General features: G+C 46.6%; 1 protein-coding gene across 1 annotated transcript in view; it reads right to left on the reverse strand.

Moving 5' to 3' along the window:
* Positions 1-3323: 3323 nt before the first annotated feature.
* The window catches only part of LOC102871389 (neuronal calcium sensor 1-like), a 72214-nt gene continuing 53818 nt past the window's right edge, over positions 3324-21719 (reverse strand). The window contains exons 3-7 of the mRNA XM_006892456.1: positions 10593-10731; positions 7798-7876; positions 6644-6732; positions 6341-6418; positions 3324-3440 (exon numbers count right to left, since the gene is read on the reverse strand). Coding sequence (XP_006892518.1) covers positions 3342-3440; positions 6341-6418; positions 6644-6732; positions 7798-7876; positions 10593-10731 — 484 coding nt within the window. The 3' untranslated portion in view covers positions 3324-3341. The remainder of the gene's footprint in view (positions 3441-6340; positions 6419-6643; positions 6733-7797; positions 7877-10592; positions 10732-21719) is intronic.

Consider the following 21719-nt stretch of genomic DNA (forward strand, 5'->3'; position numbering starts at 1 on the left):
GACTTTCCCATCGCAATACGTTTTTTGATTTCCTGGCTACTGGTGCCAAGAGTGTTGACCGTGGAGCCGAGCACTCTCAATCTCTTCACCATCCATCCTGATGCTACCGATTGGTCCGGTGGTGAGAATTTTTGTCTTCTTGACATTGAGCCTCAGTCCATACTGAAGGACAATAAATATTATAAATCAGCATGTAGTTTCACCATCACCATTAAGGACTGTCAAATGTTTCCATCATCCTTAACATGTATGAGGGGCTTTAAAAAATTAATTTTATGTTAAAGGGTTTTTTTAAGCATATACTTTAGTAGCTTTTTTATACAAAAGGATTACTTATATTGAAAAATAGTAACAGAAGCTTCAGAATAGTGTTTGTTTTTGTTGGTTGCCACACAAGTGGATTCCAGTTTATAGCAATCCTGTGTGTGCAGAGGAGAAATAGCCCCTGGGGACTTCAAGGCTGTGACATTTAGAAAGAGGAGGGTCAAGCCTGCTTCTGAGCCACCTTGACTATACATCTGTTCTGCCAGATTTTTATTTAGTAATCCAGTGCTTAATTATCTGTACCACTCACCAGCTCCTTCAAAATACTATAAGGCTCCTGAACAGACTATCAGCAATCAAATCTGACGATCAATCTGAAAATCTGAAAGCCTATCTACATAATTAAATCTGAAAGACTACGCATCACAGCAGCTCTGGTAGCCTAACAGGTAAGGAGCTGCACTGCCTCATGGGTAAGGAGTTCACTGAGGTGTGAACCCATCAGCTGCCCCTCGGGAGAAGGATGGGCCATCTTGCTCCGTGTGATTTACAGTCTCTGAAAAATCGCTAAAGGATCAACTGTGAGTGGGTTGCAACTTGATGGCCCATAACAACATCAACAAATATATCAGTGTAAACTGATAAACTTGAGAGTTTATGCTAAGAACACGAGGGTGGCTTCATTCAAAAGGCAGCATTTAAAAACCAATCAATCCATATAATTCATCCTATTAACAAAAGAACCACATGAGCTTCTTGATAGATGCAGAAAACACATGATCAAATTTAATACCATTCAGGACTGGAGTCCAGAACGAAGGCTGCATAGTGGGGTGGACCTGGGGGAAGGGACTGTAAAACAATGAAAGAATTTTTCTTTTACTTTTCAAATAGAAGAATGACCTGGGGGCAGGGGGAGCGGGCAGGGAGAAAAGCGCAACAATGAATGAATGGAAATCCAAAGTCTCTGTACATTTTCATTAAAATTAATAATAAAAAAATTTAAAACAAAAACAACCAAAAAACCCCAACCCAAATAACTCCTAGTAAAGCCAAAGAGAAGGGAACTTCCTGACTCCAGTGAAGTAAATCTACAAAAGAACTGCAGTGAACGTCATAACTCCAAGTAAATTATTGAAAGCTTCCCCCAAGTCAAGTCAAGAATGAGACCAGGACCCCACCACTGCTACTCCGGGTGGCGGTGCACCAAAAGTCCTAACCAGTACAATGAATCTAAGGCAGACTCTTAAATGTACAAATGGATTTAGCAGGGACATGGATTCACAGTAAATAAAAAAAAACCCAAACTGAATTTCTATAAACCAGATACCAGCAGAAACTACGATTTTAAAACTACTAAAAATAGCATCACATGTCTAGTAGTAAATCTATACAAACTGAAAGAATTTTTAACTGAAAGCAGTAAAACATTATGGAAAAAATGAAAACAACTGTAAAGAACTTAATAAATGGAGGGATATACCACTTCATGAATTGCAAGATGCAACATTATAAAAATGCTCATTTTCTCCATCCATACGTACTTGTAGATTCAGCTCAATCCCAATCAAAATCCAGTCTCATGTAGAAATGTACATGGTGATCCAACAATTTTATACAGAAGTGCAAATAACCAAAATAGCCAAGGCACTGTTGGAAAGAAATGATGAGATGCCATTTTCAGCGTGAGATTATGACAAGACTGACTTTATCCTGGGCTCAGTCTCCCTCTTTTGCCTTTGAACTGCTCACGCTGGGAAGCCGGCAGCCATGGAAGGAGGCAGCCCTGTGCAGTGAGGGGGTCCAGGCCGATCAAATTACATGTGCGAGCTTGTGAGTGGATTCCCCCACATCCAGCCTTTAGATAAGACTACAGCCCTGCCCCACAGGAAAGCTGACCAACTGTCCTGGTTTGCCTCAGATTGAAGTGTTTCCCAGAATGAGGGACCTTTTATTACTAACTCTTTAAAAGTCTTGGACAAGCTTCAATGGCTGGTCATCCTACCAACTGCTTGGATGTCAATTCATGAGAGACCTTGAGCCAGAAAGATTCCCATTTAAGCTCTGATCAAATTCCAGACATTTATTCTTTTAAGCTGCTGTTTTGTTGCATGATGTTATTATACAACAGTTGCTGATGAATAATACACTTTACAAAACACTATGAATTAAAATACCAAGGATAAATATTGACATATTGACATTGAAATATTAGGGATAAATAGGGGCTTTAAATATTGAGGATATTGAAATAGACATTGCACATATGCCGAGGTACTCTGCTTTGCTCCTCATCAGAGAAATACCTATTAATAGGACAGTGAGCCATTACTATATACTGAAATGGCTAAAATGGGAAAGCCAGAAAATTTCCAATGTTGGCAAGGACACAGAATGACCGGAACTCTCATAGGCTACAGTGGGAATGTAAAACGGTGCACCACTTGAAAACTGGTAGTGTGTGTGCAGCTGGATATAGGCATAACCCAGGAATTCTGGTTTCAGGTGTAAAGCTACAGAACGTAGACAGCTGTTGACTAGGAGGCACGCAAGAGAATGTTTAGAGTTGGACAAGACCTTAGAGGGGAAGAGCCTTTGATTCCCCACAATCAACGTGGACGATACAGAGGAGGACCAGAATAAAGAGGAAAAGGCAGGCAGCTCTCTAGTAGCAACAGAGGCAACTGCACATATATGAAATCCAATCGGGTAATAAAATAAACCAACTTGAGTTAGTGATCAAAAGAGCCAAGAACTAGCCTTCTGGCCACTCATAGAATGGAAGGAGAAACACCTGTCCTCCCAGGTTCTGCTCCTGGCTGACAACAGTGGTTTTCAAAGTGTCTGTAAGCCAGGGAAATTTCCACCCACAGGTGCTCTCAGGCTGACTCTTGGTCTAGACAAATGATAGAAACAGAGGGGGTTCTGGCTGATTTGAAGCCTTTGCTTCGCAGGCCTCCCCCTCCTAGGAGGCACTCACCTGGCTGACTCCAAGTGCTAGCAGGAAACCCAGAGACTTTGCTAAGCCCCCTCCCAGGCCTGAGACCCCTGCACTCACCCCAGCTCCGGGCCCTGGACTATACCAGCCCGTCATAGAGGGACAGCGCCTGGACAATGGACGGGTCCGCCTTGGAGCCCTCCTGGAACTCCTGCAGTGTCAACTTCCCATCGGCATTCTGTAAGCAGAGAGGAGTGGGTGAAGGTGGTGGGATAAGCAGCCTCTGAGATGGGGTTCTCTGGCCTAGACCCCTCCCCAGGCTTGATCCCAAGGGAGATTTCAAAACCAGGTCAGGAGGGTGGAGGGCAGCTCACAGATAGGAGTAAGACAGACAGCAGACAGACCAGGGCGTTTCCTGGCTGGGCGGCCTTGACATATGATCCTCCCCACTCTGGTGTCTGTCTCCTCATCTAGGGATACATGGCCTGACAGGGTTGCCAAGTGGACCTGTAGGAGCACAGGCTGCAGAAAGTACCTGCCAAGCCCAGGACTCCACTATTACTGTTATCCTTGTTTCTAAATCCACAGATGGTGTAAGTCCAAAAGGGCTAAGAGCCTCCACATTTTTCCAGGGTCACCTGGAAAGAACACATTTTAATCACTCCTGGAATGGCCCACACTGGACCCTGGGAGACCTCCATGGATAGACATAGCTCATGCGAGGATGTAGAGGGGTTTCAGTGAGTCCTCCCAGGGAAGGATGGTTTGGGTAGAACCCCTTCCCTGGAGCATCTCAAGGAAGCATGTAAGACTGAAAGGAGGCCTTAGGGGGACCACCCACTCCACCTCCTAAGGCCCAGAGAGGGCAATCTATGCCAACGGTTCTAGCACGTACTGCAAGGCCACTCTACTTGCTGGCCGCTTGCTGTATGCCCTGTAAGTGCCAAACTAACACATGGCTGGTCTCAGGGAATCCTCCCAGCCACCCTAAGACAGTATCCCTCTTATCCCCATCCTACCAATAAGGAAACTGAGGCTCAGGCACATGGCCACCAAGTGGGGAAGCCGGAATTTATACCTCAGTCAGTCAGAGGCCAAGATTTGCACCACTTCCCAAAACGAGGAAGGTAACAGAATGGTGTAGGCGAGGCATTTAAGGAATACATGACTTCAGCATTAAAGAACACCAAAACATGCTTGGGGAAAGGCATTGTTCCTTGTTCCATTCTCTGTTGATAAATCCTTTGATAATTAAGAGAGTGGCTTGGTGTGAGGTAGGCACATCTCTTGTGTTCTTTACAACAGGCTGTAAAGTGCTGCTGCGTCACAGCAACCAGACCCACCCAAATGTCATCAAAGCTCCAGCTCACAGCAATTATTCAAATTTTTAAAGATTGCAATACTGGCCCATATCACTGCAATTATTTATTTTGTGTGTACGTGATTTTTAAATTTATTTTATTATTACACTAATTTATAGTATAATAATAAATTTTTTTTTAAAAAAAAATCACACACAGAGGGAGCTCTGGTGGCCTATTGGCAAGAAGCTGCACTGCAATCAAGAGATACATGGTTCAAATCCTCCAGATGCTCTGCTGGAGAAGGACGGACAATCTCCTCCTGTCCAGTCAGATCCAATTTGATGGTACATACAGAGAAAGTAATAAAGTAAAGCCCCCCCACACACACACACACAATAAATATTTGCAGTGAAATGGGGCTGTATTGTCTACAACTCGACAGCACTTAACAAAAACAACATTGAGAGAGATCGTTTGGCCTAGTGGATAGAAAGTGATGCTACCAAACCAAAGGTAGGTGATTTTAATCTGCAGCCCTCAGGCCTGGTTTTAATTGTTTTTGGTCAAACATTCTCCTAAGTGGTATATCACTGGTCTGTCCATTTGCTGTACAGAGGTAACTCATGGTTGCTGTGATGCTGAACACTGTGACACTGATGTGCCACATGTGATAATGGTTACTCATGGTGGGCAGTGTTTGATGGAGCACCCCAATTAAAACAAGCTTGGAAGCAGGAGTGGCATCCACTTCCGAAATAACCTGCCTCCAGAATCTCTATGAACATGGAGAAACAATGAAAGTTATACAAGTGTTCAGGTCTTTTGTTCATAGGGTCACCATGGGTCATCTATGACACAATGGCACTTGACAACAACAATAACATACTAGTTTATTTACAAAATTTGAATACATTGTTTATTTTTTTTTGTAAAGCATGAAATACTGGCTGTCTTTATCATCATGACACTACAGTTTCACCTCAAACAAAGTTATTTCAAATTTTAAAAAAACCAAGCATGGTTTCAAGAAGGGATTCTTAATCTTAGCTAGAGCTTATCAGGTCTGTGAATTTAAATGGGAGAAAAAAGTAGGTCTTTCAAGCTGCAATTCCTTTGAGGATAAATGTAGGTGCCAACTCCCAGCAGTACCAGCAGGACTTGTGATTTTTGCCAACCAGGACATCACAGGTGTTTTTATAGCACATCACCACAGCTCCAGGTTTCATGGACACTTATCACTACCCTGAAAACCCGCCACTGCATTCGGTTATTTAATGTATTAATAAAACCCCTATGATAGTCTATCTTATTTTAAAAAATAGTTTTATAATGATAGTCTAAGTAGGGAGCCCTGGTTGCCTAGTCAGTAAGGAGAAAGGAATTGCACTGCCAATCAAAAGGCAGGCAGTTCGAATCCACTAGCTGCTCCTTGGGAGAAAGGTGGGCATTTTCCCCCATACAATTTACAGCTTCTGAAAACCTGCTGGGGGTGGGTCAGCTGTGAGTTGCTTCTGACTTGACACCACACAACAACATATTCTAAAAGAATTGATGTTTTTTGTGATCTAAAGAATTAGTTTGAGAAGCCCATGTACTTTACCAGAATGCCAAAGAGTCTATGGTTAAAAAAAAGAGGGAGCAGCTAAGAATCCTTGATTAGAGAGAAAGTATTGGTAGCCGTTACACCAAGCTGAGTTTCCTGCTTTAAATTAGTCCCCTACATGGTCAGTGGAAAGCAGGCCCAGACCCCTGGGTCTCACTCGTGCCTACTGGAGCCCAGGCCAGCCCTCTATTCCTTACTTCCCTGGTCAAGGACCTGCCCACCGAGTCTCACCTTGTCCATCATGGCAAAGATCCGGTCCACCCGCTTCTCAGGGGTGTTCTCCTCCTCAGGCAGCTCCACTGTGTTCCCCTGCCAGGGACAGACAAGACTGTGGGCTGGGCTTGGCTTGGGTGGCTTCTCCCACCATCTTCATCATTCTGGATCATCCTGTGCACCAGGCCCACTACTGCCCCCAATTCCCCATGCCTCCCAAGATGGAACAGCACGGAGTGGCCCCAGAGGACAGCAGGTGCCTGGTCACTAAGGGTGATACGTTCTCATCCTTGCGTGCCCCACAGGACCCAGACATCTCACCACCATCTGGTAGATGGCGTCCACTATATCCAGCATCTCATTCCGGGTGATGTAGCCGTCGTTATCCAAGTCATAGAGCTTGAAGGCCCCTGCAACCAAGCAGCCATAGCTGAGTTCTTCCAGCCCCAGGTAGCGAGAGCGGCCTTGCCATGCCCTCTCCTCTCCACACTGCTAGGGACAGAGGGACCCAATACTTATCCAGTCAACAAACAGATCCGGACTGGGACAGGCAAACACACATGCACACACACTTCACCTAAGGAAACTACAGGGGATCTTGTTGCCAACAAAATAAAACATAAATGTCTTAGTGACCAGTGAGTGCTGACCCAAGGTTTTTCCACTTCTCTCTTCAGACCCTTTCTTGTGCCTTGTGCCGGCACACCCTCACCTCTGCAGCTTTCTGTCCTCCCTCGCGCCACAGGCCTCGCACATCCTGCTGCCTGTCTGGAGCTGTCTTCCCTCTTTCCTCCCACAACTACTACCCTTGCGAGCTGTACCAAGGTCATTTCTTCTCTTGCAGGCTACCACCTCCCTCATCCTGCCTCGGTTCCGTTTTATGAGATTATTTGAAAAACATCTCCTTTCTAGACAGAACCTCCTAAGAATAGCGCCTTGCCTATCTTATTCCCAGTGGACTCCCAGCCTTCTGCCCAGAGCTGACACATGGCCACACTCAGTATCTTTTTGAATGAATGAATGAATGGTAGAGGAAAAAACTGGATGAATGAAATTAAATCAGTAATCATTATTTCAGGTACCTCACTGTTGAGTCCTTGAAATTCCAGACTTTTGACTCCATATCACACTGCCCACTGCCCTGTGTCCCCATCTACTGACCCTCATCTTTGCTCTGCCATCTGCCTTCCTCCATGCCCCAACACTCACCCACCTCCAGCAGGAAAGCCTCTGACTTGGGAGAACAGGATGTCTGGGCCACCCTCTTGCCCTCGGACAGTCTGGCCTGGTTATTTGGTCATGTGAGGTCCAGGCAAGGCTTTCTCCATAGACCTGGACCCTCTACAGGGCCCCTTCCCTGGGGATGTCCTGCAGGACTTCCCCTGTGGTGGTGGTTGGTCGTGTGTTTGGTGCCCCCTACTGGCTAGGGCTGAGCTCTCCCAGCCTGACAGGCACCAACTACTGGAAGAACTTACACCGCAGCTTCTCATCCAGGGTTCCCCTTGAGGTCACCGACAGCGCCTGGATGAACTCAGAAAACTCAATTCGCCCATCCTGGAAAAAGAGAGAACAGGATGAGGGTGGTCTCCCTTAGCACTAGGTCACCTGATTGGGCCAGGCAGGACTTCAGCAGAGAGTAGAGCAGGAGATAGGGGGCAAGGGACAAGAGAAGGAAGGAGGCGGTGGGAAGAGAGATTGCAGGAGAATAAGGACAGGGAGGAAGAACCTAGAAAGGAACAGCAGGGACAGGGACAGGGACAGGAGAGGCTCACACAACTTCTGAAGCCAGAGAAAGCCAGAGGCATTGTGAACATTCACCCACCCTCTTCCAGCAAGACCCACCCCAGAGATGCCTCTGGAAACCCTGAAGACTTCTGAAGAAGTAGCCCAAGTATGATTTAATCCAGCCTATTTGTTAGATTTATGCTTGTTTTGCAGAAAAGAAACTGAGGCACAAAGAAGGGCAGCATATCAATGCAGGGCCAGGAGGTGTAGCTCCCATGGGAGCAGCTGGGGAGAAAGCTTATGTCTGTTGGAATAGAAATAACTCTAGTGTCCAACAGCCGGGACACAGGGAACCTCCCTGTGCATACCATGTAGCCAGGAAAATGTCATCATGGAACAGAACCTGGAGGGCCGTGGATATGCCAACCACAGGTTACACCAACTGCAGATACACCATCTGCAGTGGTGAGAGCTAAGGGGGCCACTCAGCACACACTCATTGTTCTGTCAAGTCAACATCGATGCAGAGCAACCCTCCAGGACAGCACAGAGCTGCCCCGTAGGGGTTCCTGGCCGTCATTTTCACAGGAGCTGATCACCTGGTCTTTTCTCCTGCAAAGCCACTGGCAAGTCCAAACTGCTAGCCTTTCAGTTAGTAGCCAAATGCATAACCATTGCATCACCATGGTATACTAGGTGAGGATTACATATACAACCAGATCAAAAGTAAACATTTAAGCTAATACTGCAGAAGACTATCAACGAGCATGGGATGTTGGTTTTGATATACTGCTACATTAAAACCTGAGTACTGGTTTGCTCGGGTTGGGTAAATCAGAAATCGGCTATCCAAAAGAAGAACATTAGGGCATTAGACATGAAGTAGTTGGCTTATATGTTTTCATGAAAGTAGTTATTAGTAGGATGATTGAAAGGGGGAAAGAAACCCACAATATAATTAAACAAAATATAATCTAAATGAAAGACTATTCAAAAATCCACAAAATAAAATTAAAACTCCTTTTTTGTTTTAATTACTTTATTATCTTTACTATTAGTGTAATCTGCATAACCCATCTTATTTGCATCCATATAATAAGTATCTGTTTGCAAAGGTGAAGTTTTTACTTTAGTTGGTAGTATCCAATTAGTCTGTTTACCTGATTTCCTTTTTTATTACAAACACTGCAAAGTTGTAAGGACTAGTGGTTTAATATGACCTGCTAAATATTGTTCTTGAACTAATCTTTTTTAAAACCTAGATTATAAAAACAGTGTTTATAAGTGCAATTTTATCAGAGTTACTATAGATAGAAAAATCTGGGAGGATATATATCCCAAATAAAAAACAAAGAAAAAGTAGATTCCAACTCATAACACATTATGAATTATAACTGCCTCTTACATATTACTAGATATACTAGTAGAACTGCTTCTTAAGATTTCCAAGACTGGAAACCTTGGTGGAAGCCGACTGCCTCATCTGCCCTCTGTGGAGGTGCAGGTGAAATCGAACCACCAATCTTCCCATTACCTGCTTCATCCTCTTCACCCCCATAGTTCCATGGATGTTCAGATGTTAGTAACTGTCTCCAGGAGGTGTGACTAGGGGCCATTTCTATTTTCTCAGTTTCTGACAAGGTATACTTTGCTATTATATGAAATAAACCAAATCCATGGCTGCCAGGCCACTTCTGACTCCCCATGACCCCACAGGACAGAGCAGAATGGTCCCATGAGGCGTCTGAGGCTGTGAATCTTTACAGAAGCAGGTGCCCCATCTTGATCCCACAGAGCAGCCCCTGGTCTCACACTGCCAACCTTACAGCTAGCAGCTGAGCACTTAACCAATGCACCACCAACGTTCCTTGTTGCTATTATGGTCAGGAGGGGGAAAAGGTTACACTGAGGATATTCCTGTTTAATATGACCCTGTTTAATACTGAATGAGTCCCTTCAATTCTCAGAGCTTCAATTTCCTCATCCACAAAGTAGGGGTATTAAAAGTGTCTGCCTCAAAAAATAAAATTTTTTAAAAAACCAACACAAATACATAAACATACACACACACACACAAAGTCACACGTGCAAAATATCTATACCACAAAGTATAGACCTCAATAAAGATAATCCCCATAAGGGGGTTAGCATATAATGTTTAGAAAAGGTGGAGGGTTTATTAATCTGTTACTATGCCTTGTGGCATTTACCTTTTGCACTTGTAAGAGAGTATGTAAATAAGAGTGTACAGGTGCATTATATGTCTGCATATATGTTCAAGCATCCAGAGCTGTGTGCGTGGTATGCACATACACATGTGAACATGCATGCGTGCATGCCTGTGTGGGGCCTGTGTGTACATGCACAGGAGGATGTGCATGCATGCCTGATTTTCTGTGTCTGTACGTGCACACATGTGAGTCCCATCTCAGCAGGGAACATCAGGAGAGAGAGTGGGTGTAGAGACACTGTGGGAGTCGAGCAAGCAGGAGCTGCAGGAAGGAGAAGACTTGAGTGGCACAGGCCCCACCAATCCCTGGCTCACCTTGTTTTCATCAAAGACGTTGAAAACAAACGTAGCGAATTTGGTGGGGTCTCCGAAGGGGAAGAATTGCTTGTAGATCTTCTGGAAGCCTGCAGCATCCAGCTGCCCACTGGGGCAGTCCTTGATGAAGCCTTTGTACCTGGAGGCAGCAGATCAGGCAAAAAGGGGTAAAAAATGCATCAGCCACCTGCAGGGCCTTGAGACAGTGAGAATGCTTGTTTAGAGAGACAGTGCCACTTGGAGATCCTGGGCACAGACCCAGCTATCGTGGGCAAGGGATCAACCCCTCCTCTGCCTCATGCTAGCTATGTGACCTTGGACCAGTGACTTCACCTCTCTGAACCTCATCCATATGAGGACAGACATCAGAATTAACCCAGATATTGCACTTGGCTACTTTGCATGTTGCTATAAACTCACCCTCTGCCACCAGCATTTCAAACACCAGCAGGGCCATCCACAGTGGACAAATTTCAGAGGAGCTTCCACAGTAAGCCAGGCTTCCTGGAGATTCACTTCTGAAAATTAGTCTGTGGAGACCCTCTGGATCACAGCAGACTAATACAGTGTCTGACACAGTACTGGAAGATCAGATAGATGGTGGTCTTAATAACAGTAGATTCATGCACATCCATCAATAACTGGCACAGGATCAGAAAGTGTTTTCATTCTACTAGACAAAGGGTCACCATGAATCAGGGCCACCTAGATGACCATAAAAAAAAGTGACGAGTTTGATCAGAGCACTTGGTTACGCAGGCCCGTGCTCAGCACACAGGGTTAGAACAGGGCACAGCGGAACAACGCTTCCTGAGCTGTGCTCTTTGGAAAAGGGAGAAGGCAGTCTCGTCTCCCCCCTCTTCTCCACTCAGCCCGTCTCAGCGCTGCAGACAGCCTGGAGCTGGTGGAAAGTGCATGTGGGTAGAGCATATGGGCAGGCAGCTGGCTCCTCCTACATGCCTGCACCCCCTCTTTCCCCCCATACACCTCCCTCCAGCTCAGGTTCCCAGGGAACTGGGTAAACCAGCACTGGAGCTGTGCAGCAAACTGAGGGGTCCACCAATTGAACTCATCACCCCTGTGTCCCCAGGAACCAGCACAGGGCCTGCCAGAACCAGTCAGTGGATTCCACTTTCAGATTCTTTGCAGCCCAACTCCAGGCTCTGCCCTCACCAGCTGTGCAACTGTGGGCATGTGTCCTCACTTCTTGGAGCCTGAGTTCCTTTTTCTATAGAGAAGGGATAGTTCAAGTCCATGTCGTTGGGACTGGGCAGGACTGGCATGTAGGAAACACAAAATACTCAAATTCATTGCTGTTGAGTCTAAGTGGGTTTTCAGAGACTATAAATCGCACAAGAAGAGATTGCTCATTTTTCTCCATCAGAGCCACTGCTGGATTTGAACCATCAGAGACACTGACTTTGGGTTGGCCGTGCAACTCCTTACAGACCTTGCACCAGAGCCCCCTGGCATAGAGAAAGTAAGCCCAAATGTGTGTTGTTTTAATCAATACACAAATTGGCTCCTCTGGGTTGCTGAGCTCTCTTGCCTAACAGATCCACGACCTGGAGGCCAATTTCTCACAGATACGGGAGGAATCCCTTATCTATCACATCCACTGGGCCAGACACTGCTGTAAACTCTGTCAATATTATTCTTCTTGAATGTCAGTAACAACCCTGAACAAGATCTAGAGTGGTGTCTGTCCATCCATCTTAAAGATGCAAACATTGAAGCCGAATGAGGAGAAGTCATCTGCCAGTCGCAGCACCCCTGGCTGGAGCCGAGGTAAGGATCAAAAGCTAAGGATACCCCATGCTCAGAGAGTTCACACCTGTCCCCACCTGCTCTCTGTCCTCACCTGGGCCTGCATGACGAGGCCACACACACCCCCAACATTGAAGCAGGTTCTGAGAGCACCAGGCTCAAAGCTGCTTATGGCCTGACAGTGTCTCATGAGAGAGAAAGTGTGGGGACACATTACCCCTTTATCTCCAAGAGGACAAGGTAAGGCACCTGACGAGATGGGCAATACAAGAGGAGCTACAAGGACACAATGCATCACAAGGTGGAAACCTCGGAAATTCTGCAGCAGAAATGATAAAGTGGGACATCAGGAGGGAAACAGGACAAGACTCCAGCTAACAACCTCGTCTGTCCCAGGAGTGCAGGTTGTTGACACGCCTGTGGGCATGATGTGCGTGGGCGCTTCACTTCTCAGAGATGGACTGGAGCAGAGAGCCTGTCACCTCAGCATTGTCCCCAGCAAACATGAGGTCATCAAAGCAGCTCAGCCTCCAAAGGCCAGACAGTCTTGCCCTCCCTGCTGGCCTCCTTAGGGGTCCTTCAAAGTCCAGCACCCCAGATGGGTCCTTCCCACAAGTCCTGTCCAGTCTCACTATCACCTGGAACCTTTTGAGACAGATACCAACGCGAGGCACTGTGCTAAGCCTTTATGTATAGATGCTCATTCAATAGAAATCCCCGGGCAGCACAAACCTACTAGCCCAAAGTTTGGTGGTTCCAATCTGCCCAGATACCTTAGAAGATGGAACTAGTTTTCAACTTCTAAAAGGTGACCACGTAAAGAACCATAAAGAGCAGTTATACTCTGCACATACAGGTCTTGGTGAGTTGGAATTTACTCAATGGCCACTGACAAGAGCCTCATATAAATAGCACACTAACTCTTTGTGGCAGGTTTCATTATCCTCTTTTCACAAATGAAGACACTTGGGCACAAAGAGTTCAAAAAAGGCTTCCCTGCCTCCCTGTTCTCACCCCTGCCAGTCAGCCTCAGTCCCTCCTGCACATGTGATGGCCCTGGCCCCCTAGAATCCCTGCCCATCAGGACCTGGGTAGGGGGGATGTACTGGCCTCTGTTTATCCCCCTGTCCACTCTGAGTCTCAGCTCAAACTGCCACAGGAAAAGGAAACTAAGCAGAGCAGGGGAGTCAGGGCCACTGAAGCCACAGGAGATACTGGGAGAGAAGGGGACACAGCCTTTTCCTGTCCCTTCCCCATAAAGCTGACTGCTTTCTCCCCCTATAAAGCTGACTGCTTCCTCCCAGCTAGCAATTGGAAAATGTTTCTGGTTAAAATCCTCACTCCAGGGCCTGGGGCTGAGACAGAGTGAAGGACCATTTCAGGGATAAAGATGTGGTCTGTGAGGCTGGGTCCCCAAAGCAGGATGGGTTTCAGGTGGGGAGGGACACATTGCTGGCACCAGGACCCAGGCCTCCATGCCCACAGCTCTCAGACTGCTGGGGTGGCGGAAGGCGATTTTCCTCCGAGCACTGGTGCAGGCCTTCTCAAGTCTCTACAATGGATTCCTAATACTTGAGTGAGTCTAAAAGGTTATTAAAAGCTGCAATGATAAAAGCAGATGCACCCAAACGCCTCTCCTGGGGTCTCTGCAGGTGGCTCGCCTTGCTTCCAGCGCTCAGGAGGAAGCAGGCGTGTTCTCTGGCGACAGCAGCAGCGGGAGCCCTCAGAGTTGTTAGAAGCACTAATGGAGAGGAGGCAGGCGCAAGCAGGCCAGCCTCCACGGGCAGCTTGAAGAGAGCTGTCCAGTGACCCTAGTTGAGGCTGTCACAGTCACTGTGGGGCCCCAGCTCCCTTCAGCGCTGTTAGCAGGAGCCCAGGAAGCCCAGCCCCAGAGGCAGTGCCCATTACGGCTGGCCCTGGTGGCTGCCCCAGCCTCCTTTTGCCATGTGCGCACCTCTCCCCACTCCTGCATTCCACACTTTCTAGAACCTGTTATTCTGTTTCCAATCTGCAAAGCGCTTCCTCCTAATCCATTTATCCACCAAGTCCCAGTTTAGGGTGTTCATTTTGACAGCAAACAACAACAGTAACAAATCTCCAGGAAGCTGCCCTCACTCCCCAGGTCTAAGCTGTGGGGTCTCCTCTGCTCCTGTTCCCCAGTATGTCCTCCCCCCCCCACCCTGGCTCTGCAGGCAGCAAAAACCAAGCAATATCATATTCACCTAAGCTCAAGACCATCCTCCATCAGCTGGGCTCCCAGACGCCCGGTGCCTGCTGTCTGGCACAGGGTAAGGCCATGAATTAGTGAAGGAATGCATGAATGCACAGAATGCCTGGCAGAGACAGAGAGCCCAGGGTCCTGGCTCCAAGGTGTTTTCCTCCAGAGCCCCAGGAATGGTACTTCAGGGTATGGGGCAGGGACAAGGAAGGAGCCTCTGGTGACCCTGGTCAGAACCCAAGAGCTTCAACAGGATGGGAAGAAAACCTCAGATCTGCTCCTTCTCCTCTGCGTACTGACACTGACGGGGAGTTGAAGGGCCAGAGGGGACGAGATCAGGCCAAGGTCACACAGTAAGTGAGCCAGCATGCTCAGGATCCTGTCTCTCAGGCTTCTCCCAGGCTCCCCACCGCACCCGCCCCCCCCAGCGCCAGGCTGCACCACCCACGTGTAAGCGCACGAGTAAAAAGCGAGATACCCAAACATTACGTAACTACATTGTTCATCATCACAGGATGGTGGAGGGGGCACCCTGCTCACCTAGCCTGAGTTGTCCTAGCCACCTAAGTCAACCCAGATGCCCAAATCACCCCAAAAGTCATTCCAGATCCAAGGTTAGGATTTTCTGTGATGGGTCCAATGCTCCCATCCCCCACTGTCTGGCTGAGTCAACACTCCCCATTCACAGCTTGCTCCCTGCACCCCCCAACCCCTGTGTGGAACCATATACACACACCCTCACCACAGGCACCCCAAGGAGCTGCTAGTCCAGGAGAAGATAATGCCTATAAATTCCATGCCCAAGAAGATAGGGAGCTGTGACTTCCTCCCCCACACCCCGGCCCAGGGCTCAAGTTCCAACAGGCCTGGCCTCCACCCTCTCCCCCCATGAGCCCCACCCTCTCTCCTTCAGACAGGCTGCCGCCAGGGAATGCGCACCCCTGGGCTTTGTTCCAAGCTGGGTCCTACCCTAAGGCACAGCATGAGGGGTCCAAGGCAGTGCCCCTCCATGCTATGCCCCTTGGTTCTTGCTGGTTAAATAAGGGGCTTAGACTAGCTCAGCCATGGTCAACATTAAGGTCTTTGACTGGGATGCTGTCCTGTGCACTGCAGGATGTCTGCAGCATCCTCAGCTCTTAGGTGCTAGTAATGCACCCCACCATGTGACAACCAAAAATGTCACTCAGTGTCCCCTGGAAGCAAAATTGCCCGCATTTGAAAACTCCCACAAGTTCAGGATATTGTGCCTGACTTTACAAAGCTCTGTGATTCCAAGCCTGCTGAATAACAGCTATAATTTAGGGAGCAACTACTGTGATTAAGACACCTTTCCAGGCAAGATTTCACCAAATCATCTCAATAAGCTCAGGAGATAAGTACTCTCAAGCCCACTTTATAGATGGGCAAACTAAGGCTTACCAAGGTTAAGTTTCCTCCTAGTTCAGAGCCTTCATAGCTATTTTCTTCTGTCCAATCAATTCTTTTTCTGCCTCCCAGTAAGGCTATATCTTTTAAAAAAAATAAATCTAAATAGTTACTATACACATGGACCTCACCTGGTAACACAAAGGAATCAGAATGACCACATCTATGGAAAAAGTCAATGAAGAAGCTCAATTATCAATAGTCAAAATTAGACCAGGGGCTGACTGTGGAACAGATTATCAATTACGCATGTTTAAGTTCAAACTGAAGTTGAAGAAATTAAGTCCAAAAACCAAAATTTAAAAATCATCTTAAGAGTAGATTTGACACAATGAATACTAATAATTAAAAACCAGATAAGTTATGGGATGACATCAAGGTTATCATACATGAAGAAAGCAAAAGATTATTCAAAAACAAAGGAGGGGAAAAAAGACACGCATCGATTTCAGAAGAAACTGAAAACTGTACTTAGAACATGGAGAGGGCAAAATAAAGGGAAGAAATGTCCAAGCCAAAAAGAAGAACTGAAGATTCCAAAAGGCAGCTTGAGAAGACAAGTCAAAATACTAAAATAAAATGTGCAAAGAGCTAGAGTTGAAAAATCAAAAGGGAAGAATACATTTGACATTTCTCAAGCTGAAGGAACTGAAAATAAATTCAAGCCTTGAGTTGTAATACAGAAGGATGCCATGGGCAAAATCTTGAATGACGTAGGAAACATCAGAAGAAGATGGAAGGAATACACAGAGTCACTGTACCAAAAAGAATTGGTTGACACAGAATTATGACAGGGGACTAGCATATAGTCAAGAACTAATGGTAATGAAGAAAGAAGTTCAAGCTGCAATGAAGGCACTGGCAAAAAAAATAATGCCCAGGAATTGATGGAATATCAATTGACATGATTCTACAAACATGCAGTCCTGGACATGCTCCCCAGGCTGTGTCAAGAAATTTGGAAGGCAGCTTCCTGGTCAACTATTGGAAGAGATTCATATTTGTTGCCATTCTCAAAGAAAGGTTATTCAATAGAATGTGGAAATTATCAAACAGTATCATTAATATCACATGCAAGTAAAATCTTGTTGAAGATTAGTAGAAAATGGCTAAAAGAGTACACTGGCAGGAAACTGCCAGAAATTTTAGCTTGATTCAGAAGAAGTTGCAGAATGAGAGACATCACTGCTATGTAAGGTTGATCTTGGGTGAAAACAGAGAATACCAGAAATATGTTTACTTGTGCTTTATTGATCATGCAAAGGCATTTGACAGAGTGGAAAAATTACAAATTACAGACAGCACTGAGAAAAACGGGAATCCAGAACATTTAACTGTGCACATACCAAACTTGTATATCTAGACAAAGAAGCTATTGTCTGACAGAAAAAAGGAACACAGAATGGTTTTAAAAGCTGGAAAGGTGTGTGTCAGGGTTGTATCTTCCCCCAAAAGCTGTTCAATCTATATGCTGAGAGAATAATTTGAGAAGTTGGACTATACGAAGAAGACTGTGGCATCAAATTGGAGGAAAACTCACCAAAAGTCTGTGTTATGCAGATAACACTATCTTGTTTGCTGAAAGTGAACTTGAAATACTTGGTGCAGAAGATCAAAGACTGTAACCTTCAACATGGATTACATCTCTTTTTTTTACCCTCAATGTTGCATGAGTGAGCTTGAGCCTACAAGGACCAAGCTGGTCCTAGACTCTTCCGAGTCCTTATTTCTTTGCCTCCCTTTCTTATGTGTTCAAGGACAGAAAACCATAGACATGCCTTTGTAGGAGGAATGGATTACATTTCCACATCAAGAAAACAAATATTCTCACCATTGGACCAATGGGCATCCTTGTGACAGATGGAGAAATGATTGAAGTTATTAATGATTTGATTTTACTTGGATCTGCAAAAACTCATAGTAACAGCAGATAAGAAATCAAATGACATGTTCCATTGGGAAAATCTGCTGTCAAAGATTTCTCTGAAGTGCTAAAGACCAAGGATATCCATTTAAAGACTAAGATGTAACTGATTCAAGCCATGATGTTGTTGTTATTGTGTACTGCTGAGTCAGAAACAACCCACAGCTGATCCTCCAGTGGGTTTTCACAGCCAGTTTAATCGCACAGGAGAAGATTGTCATATTTCTCCTGTGGAGCCGCTGCTGGATTTCAACTGTATGCCTTCAGCATGCAGCGCAGCTCCTTACCACTAGGCTACCAGATTAGTTCCTGTGGATCTGAAAGTTGGACAAGAAAAAAAGAATTGCTGCCTTTCAGTTGTGGAGCTGGGGAAAGAGGACTGAACATCCCATGGACTGCCAAAAGAACAGGTAAGTCTGTCTTAGTTAATCAGGATGCTCCTTAACAGGCAAGGATGGTGAAGCTTCATCTCACTTACTTTGGGCATGTTGTCAGGAGGGGCCCCGTCCTTGGAAAAAGGCATCATGCTGGGAAAGGCAGAGGGTCAGAGAAAGAGGAAAACCCCCAACAAGACGGATTGACACAGTGACTATAACAAAGGGCTCAGACATATCAGAGATGATAAGGACGGCACAAGATAGGGTATGCTTCAGTTCTGTCATTCACAGGGTTGCTATGAGTTCAGTTTGATGAACTCATAGTGATGGGACTTGATAGTACCCAACAACAACAAGGTTAACTCCTGCTCACCCTTGTGGTCTCTGCTTCTGACTACACCAGAAAGGTCCTGTGCTGGTGCACGTATTTTCAACCCCAACTCCTAAGCAAGGTCTTGATAATGACTTCTGTAAACTGGCTCCCTAGTGCACAGTATGGTCCATAAAGGCAGGAGCCATATCTTCTCGATCATCCTGAACCTGCAGGTCCCACCACCACTCTGCCTGGCACACAGGTGTCCAGTCAGCATTGAATGGAGTCATAAAGTGAGCAAATAGGGTTGCCGAGACTGGAACAAGGACTGTGCCATTGACTCTGTGCCCAGTGCTCTGACGGAGAGAGCAAGGCTGGGGCACCAAAGCCCTGCCTGTTTTCCCAAAAGCCCAGAGTCACAGCAGAGGCTCAAAGCCTTCAGTGGCATCTTCTGATTCTGGACCATAGTCTTAGATGAGCCATATAAATGCCAACATGGTCAGTCCAGGGAGAAAGGAGGCAATAAGGAGCATGTGGGCATCACAAATGAGCAGCTAGGGTTGACCAGGAGGCTCAGCATTTCAGGGTGTGTTCTCATGGCCAGAAACTACAAGCATCACAGAAGACGAATGACCCTTGGAGCCTGCAGAGTGTTGCTGAGCCAGGAAGAGACCCCCTGCAAGTGTTTGAGTGTGAAGAGGAGAGAAAGGGGGGATAATTACAATGATCAAGCTCTATGCTTACTGTTTCAATGGCTGCATCATACATGCAAACATTTTGCAAAATAAAAGAATTTAATTTGTTAAAGGCCTAAAGACTTGAAAAACATGGCTTCCAGATGAGACCCAGCTTTGATCCTGGCTCTTTGGCTGACCCATGGGCAGGTGATTTTTCCTTTCCTGAGACTCAGTTTATCCACCTGTGAAGTGGGAACCACACAGCACCTGCCTCAGGTTGTTAACAACAAAGGCTGTGCTGAGCGATTGCTAATGCTCCAATCTCCAGGCTGAGGACCCAAACCACATATGGCAGAGTCACACTCCTATTTGAGTGCCATGCCCAGTCACCCTCTGGGCTGCACCTGTCCTGCCAGCTGTTCCTAGAGGAGGTTCCAGTACCTGTCCCCCTAGGAAACCCTTCCTAATATCTGACCTCTCGGTGCGTGGGCAGGGCCTTCCGGGTATGTGTCAAAGCCCCTTGACGTTCCTCTCCACCCAGTAACTCATACATCATGCAACCTGACCAAGAACAAAGATCTTAACCCTTCAGGGACCCTTTTGAGACCCAGATCTCAGACCCAGGCAAGTCCATGCCTGGATTCCTGGCCACAGAAAGCAGCAGGTTTTGACATGACAGAGTGTTTGGAAACGAGCTCCTTGGGACAGGATGTACATGAGAAATGAAACACCAAGATTTGATGCTGCAGTCTTACAGCACTTCAAAGGGAGAGGAAAGAAGACACTGTCACTGCATAAAAATACAGAAGGTGGAGTGTCATTTGAAAAACACTGCTTGACAACACAGCACTTCCTCTCTCCACGCCTCCTCCTGCGTGCACCCCCCTACTCCAGCAGTGCCAGCCTTGGGCAAACTTGTATCACCAGAAGACTCCAAGCAAAATGTGCAGATTGCACAAAAATCCATGACAAATAAAAACAAAGGGGGAAAAATGAAAACTATTACGCATTTCATCTTCTGTGTGCTGCTGTGCCCGGTGACAGCTCTGCCTGGCATACTAAGTATGTGGTACAGGCTGGCTAGCTGGCTGGTTGGGTGAGGAAACACTGTCTATGTACATGGCTTCAATTCCAGTTTTCTCCCTTAATTCTTTGAGGGTCTTGGGCAGTACTATCAAGGCCTCAATTGCCAAAAGGCTCCAGCCTAGTAGAACTTTCTGGAACTCAATGGCTCTCAATTCCCACAGAAGTCTTATCCACAGGGACCCTGCTTGAAGGAAAGCCCCACATTCCTCCCCGCCAAATGATAAATAGCACAGCAGCTGCTTTCTGAAGTGTGAAAGATGGGAGACAGACAGACATTCAGACAGACAGACAGGTGATAGAGCATAACCCCGAGCTACAATCAGCCACGTGCAGCTGGGAGTGTGCAGCAGCAGGCTTGGTGAATTGTTCTCCCATTATCTTTTCAAGACTCCCTTCCTATCACATTCCCTTCCCAGAGCTCCCCGGAGACTTGACTTCAGACAATCTGGAGGAGGGACCCAAGCTTGTGGATGAGGATGATGATTCCTCTTCCCCTCAACTCTCAGCACCGCCTCCCATACTGTGGGGCTTCCCAAAACCAGAGCCGGCAGGTTGGAAGCCTGATTGCATGGGCCAGGGAGGCACAGGGAGCTGGACATGGAACGAACACACACACACACACACACACACACACACACACACAATCTGAACAAGTGCCTCTGGGCCTCTGAGCCTCAGTTTGTTCATCTGTAAAAAGGGCCTACTCCTAAATCCTTACCCCATGGCCCCATTCGAAGTGTTAGCACTGTGTCTGGCCTACCGGAGAGGCCTGGTGGATGCTCAGATGAGGTGATTGCAGAGATGCCCACCTCCTTGCCCATGTCTGTGTGGGATGATCCGGGATTGACAGCTGGCCCTGTTGAGGCGGCTGCAAAAATTCCCCCTGCTGCCACCCACTGCTTTTGCTACAATATGATTATGTTATTTGGTTATCAGAAGAGTAATATAACCATTCCAGAACATTTGGAAAAGAGAAAATATGAGAGAGAAAAAAGCGCTCATAATCCATGAGCCCACCACCCCGGCACACCCACTCCCAGCCTGGGGCCGGTCTCCCCTCATCCTTGTTTTTCTCTCTGTACTTTCTCCATCGCTGTGATTGTGTTGAATATACTATCTCCCCTTGTTTCTACTCAGCATTACGCTGGTTCATTTCTCAGGATTATCATTTTCACAAACATCACCTGTGAAGGCTGTAGTTTCTTATCAGCTTCTTTGTCCTTCCTGACCTTCCGATGGAGTGAGTGGGACCAAGCTGGGCAAGAGTGAGGGATCTGGGGCTAAGGAGCTGGCAGCAAGCCCTGACACTAGAACAACTCCTCTAAGCCTCAGCCCTCCTC

Source organism: Elephantulus edwardii, unplaced genomic scaffold (assembly GCF_000299155.1).
Source record: "Elephantulus edwardii isolate Elephantulus edwardi_28Jun2011 unplaced genomic scaffold, EleEdw1.0 scaffold00116, whole genome shotgun sequence".
Lineage (NCBI taxonomy): Eukaryota > Metazoa > Chordata > Mammalia > Macroscelidea > Macroscelididae > Elephantulus > Elephantulus edwardii.